We start from the raw sequence: 4,025 nt of genomic DNA, 5'->3' as shown, positions 1-4,025 counted from the left end.
AAATTATAAAGTTCAGAATTCTAAACTTTAAATTACCCTACATATTTATGGTGCTGGCCGTGTGAGGCTTGCTAGCCAGCATATCATTTTCTTACAATTWTATTAAACTACTTTTAAAATGTCTGTGTAAAGATTGATTTGTGACAAAAAGCTACAGAAGAGAAGAGTTTAAAATAAAAAGATTGAAGTTTCTGTCATCTGTTGACCAACATGTGCAACTTCCTGTTTGTTTCCTGCAACGAAAACAATAAAAAGAAAACTTTTACACTGAAAAAAAATAAAACTTATTTTTCAAAGTTCAGATTTCAGAGTAAAAACAATAAAGTTTGTTTCATGTTGATTAAATTAAAATCTGATCAGTTAAAGTCAATATTTAAACCCAGATCCACACTTCCTGTCACAGGTTTCAGGTGAGTGTTGGCTCCTCCTCCTCAGGTGAACTGCTGGATCACCTCCTCCTTGAGCGAGCGGAAGGACACCTCCCCCCTCTCGGCGTCTCTGAGGCCCGTCAGCTCGTCCTGCAGCTGGGCCACGGGCCGCCTCAGCTGGTACCCCAGGTCCACCAGCAGCTCCAGCAGCGCCGCCCTGTAGCTCCTGGGCCCGTAGCGTCTCACCGCGGGCAGGGCTTTGTGGGCGGAGCCGAACGCCTGCTCGGGCTCGTCCAGGTCGCGGTAACACACGGCGAGGGCCGACAGGGTCGGAACCGTCAGGGTGGACTTCTGCCAGGGCAGCAGCTTCTCCTGGATCTCCAGAACCGTCTGCAGCAGCTCCAGAGCCTCCCGGAACTGGCCGGCCCGCAGCAACACGTGGGCCCGCTTCAGCTCCGGCTCGGTGAAGAACGCCGGGAACTGAGGCGAGTGTCGGACGCAGTGGGTGGAGAACAGCTGGGCCAGGTAGTCCTGCAGGGCCAGGCGGCGCTCCGAGATGTTCTCGGGGCTGAAGTTCCCCGTCAGGAGCTTCCGGGGCAGGAGCACGTCCTCCAGCTCCTCCTGGAACTCCTCCTGCAGTTTGTGGTGAAAACTGAAGAAGTCGCTGTAGCGGCGCTCCACCCAAACACGGTGAGAGTCGAAGCTGCCTGAACGCATCACCATGACCTGATACACCTGGAGACCATCAGGAAGAACCGCGTGAACATGTTGTGTAAGTAAAATATCTCATGAAGCTCTCAGAACCTTTTCATTGGATAAACACTGATTATCTTCTGGGGTATTTTCAAGATGGCTGCAGAGACCCTGAGCTGAAACTTAGTGTCTGTGTTAGATTCTCACCACGTGTTTGCTCAGAGGCTGCTGGACGATCCGACTGGACGGGATCTCAAACAGCACCCGGACCAGGCGGTGTCCTCGCTTCATCAGCTTCAGGTTCTGCTGCAGCTCCTTCGTCGTCAAACTGGAACCACTGAGATGTTCACCTGATGACAAACAATCTGACAATTAAACACTGCCGGCCTCAGAATGTCTGTTAACCAACTAACCAATCAGTCAACTAAACAACCAATCAACCAACCAGACAACCAACTAACCATTCAACCAACTAACCAACCAACTAACCAGTCAGTCAACTAAACAACCAATCAACCAACCAGACAACCAACTAACCATTCAACCAACCAGTCAGTCAACTAAACAACCAACCAACCAGACAACCAACTAACCAATCAGTCAACTAAACAACCAACCAACTAACCAGACAACCAACTAACCAATCAGTCAACCAACTAACCAATCAACCAACTAAACAGACAACTAACTAACCAGACAACCAACTAACCAATCAGTCAACCAACTAAACAGACAACTAACCAACCAATCAGACAACCAACTAACCAACCAACTAAACAGTCAAACCAACTAAACCAGGGGTCCCCAAAATATGGCCCGCGGGCTGGATCCGGCCCGCCCGCCTCCCCATTTGGTCCGGCCCCCAGAACAATACCAGAGAGCATTTAGTTTTTTTTTTTCATATGTATTTGTATTTGATTATAAAGTTGGACTTTTGCAATAAAATGTTCCTTAGTTATGAACTATTTTCATTATTAACAATTATTAGTTAGTAACTATTTCATACACACACGCATATAACATGACATTCTGTTCCACCCTTCTGCTGTTTGTGCCCCTATCTGGCAACCCCCCAGAAAAACATCCTAAACCCGCCCCTCTCAGAGAGAACGGAATAATGGTGAAAAGATTAAATGAGAAAAATAGATTCAGAATGCAGGGCATTTAAGTTGCAGTGGACAAACTATTATGTTTTTGTTCATCTGTCAAGAGGCGGTGGCGGTATTCAGAGAATATAATCTGCAGCGACACTATGAATCCCGTCACAAAGACAAGTATGATAGCTTGCGAGGCCAAACACGAGCAAACAAACTCTCAAAGCTAAAATATGGACTTTTAGCTCAGCAGAATTCATACTGTGAAGAACCCAGAGAGGGTTATTTGATTGTGTTTTCTGGAAAACAATAAATTTTTACATTTAGGCACTCCTGCAATAGTCACACTTTTTCTGTTACAAACTGACTCCGGCCCCCCACCAGAGAAGGGAAAAGTTATGTGGCCCTTACAAGAAAAAGTTTGGGGACCCCTGAACTAAACAGACAACCAACCAGTCAACCAACTAAACAGACAACTAACCAGTCAACCAACCAACCAGTCAACCAACTAAACAGACAACTAACCAGTCAACCAACCAACCAGTCAACCAACTAAACAGACAACTAACCAGTCAACCAACCAGTCAACCAACTCACCAACCAACCAAGCAGTCAACCAACTAAACAGACAACTAACCAGTCAACCAACCAACCAGTCAACCAACTAAACAGACAACTAACCAGTCAACCAACCAGTCAACCAACTAACCAACCAACTAAACAGACAACCACCCAACCAGTCAAATAAACAATGAACCATCAGACAATCAACCAACCAACCAATTAATCAGTCAACTATATATCCAGTCAACCAGTCAACTAAACAACCAACTAACCAACCAGTCAACAAAAACAACTAATTAACCAAGTCAACTAAACAAAAAAAAAACAACTAACCAACCAACCAACTAACCAATCAACTAAACATCCAGTTAACAAAACAACCAACCAACAGTCAACTAAACAACCAACTAAACAACCAACTAACCAACGAGTCAACTAAACAAACAGCCAACCACACAACTAACTAACCAATCAACCAGCCTGTTAACCAGCCAAATAAACAACCAATCAACCAACTAATCAGACAACTATACAACCAGTCAACTACACAAACAACCAATCAACCAACTAATCAGTCAAATAAACAACCAATCAACCAACTAATCAGTCAAATAAACAACAAATCGACAAACTAAAAAGGTAAATGGACTGTACTTATATGGCGCCTTTCTATCCATCCAGGACACTCAAAGCTCTTCACACTACAGACATTCACCCATTCACACACACACACACACATTCACACACTGATGATGGTAAGCTACTCTGTAGCCACAGCTGCCCTGGGGCACACTGACAGAGGCGAGGCTGCCATACACAGGCACCACTGGACCCTCTGACCACCATCAGTAGGCAAGGTGGGTAATGTGTCTTGCCCAAGGACACAACGACTGAGTCAACCGGACGGGGGATTGAACCGGCGACCTTCCGGTTCCAGGACGACTCCCCTAACCACTCTACCACAGCCGCCCTAACTAACCAGACAACCGACCAGTCGACTAAACAACCATTTAACATAACAGTTAACCAACCAGTCATTCAACCAATCCACCAGTCAACTAATCAACCAAACAACTAATCAGTCAACTTAACATTCAACCAACCAACTAACCAGATAATCAGCCAGTCAACCAACCAACTAACCAGATAATCAGCCAGTCAACTAACCAGATAATCAGCCAGTCAACCAACCAACTAACCAGATAAGCAGCCAGTCAACCAACCAACTAACCAGATAAGCAGCCAGTCAACCAACCAACTAACCAGATAAGCAGCCAGTCAACCAACCAACTAACCAGATAAGCAG

At 45.4% G+C, this 4,025-nt stretch overlaps 1 protein-coding gene across 1 annotated transcript in view; it reads right to left on the bottom strand.

Annotated features, from left to right (window-relative positions):
• Positions 1-83: 83 nt before the first annotated feature.
• snx20 (sorting nexin 20) overlaps positions 84-4,025 on the bottom strand; it is a 4,887-nt gene continuing 945 nt past the window's right edge. Inside the window, exons 2-3 of the mRNA XM_014026777.1 lie at positions 1,269-1,411; positions 84-1,103 (exon numbers count right to left, since the gene is read on the bottom strand). Coding sequence (XP_013882231.1) covers positions 432-1,103; positions 1,269-1,411 — 815 coding nt within the window. The 3' untranslated portion in view covers positions 84-431. The remainder of the gene's footprint in view (positions 1,104-1,268; positions 1,412-4,025) is intronic.

The sequence above is a fragment of the Austrofundulus limnaeus genome, unplaced genomic scaffold (assembly GCF_001266775.1).
Source record: "Austrofundulus limnaeus strain Quisiro unplaced genomic scaffold, Austrofundulus_limnaeus-1.0 Scaffold588, whole genome shotgun sequence".
NCBI classification, from domain to species: domain Eukaryota; kingdom Metazoa; phylum Chordata; class Actinopteri; order Cyprinodontiformes; family Rivulidae; genus Austrofundulus; species Austrofundulus limnaeus.
This window is presented reverse-complemented; position numbering and strand designations above follow the sequence as displayed.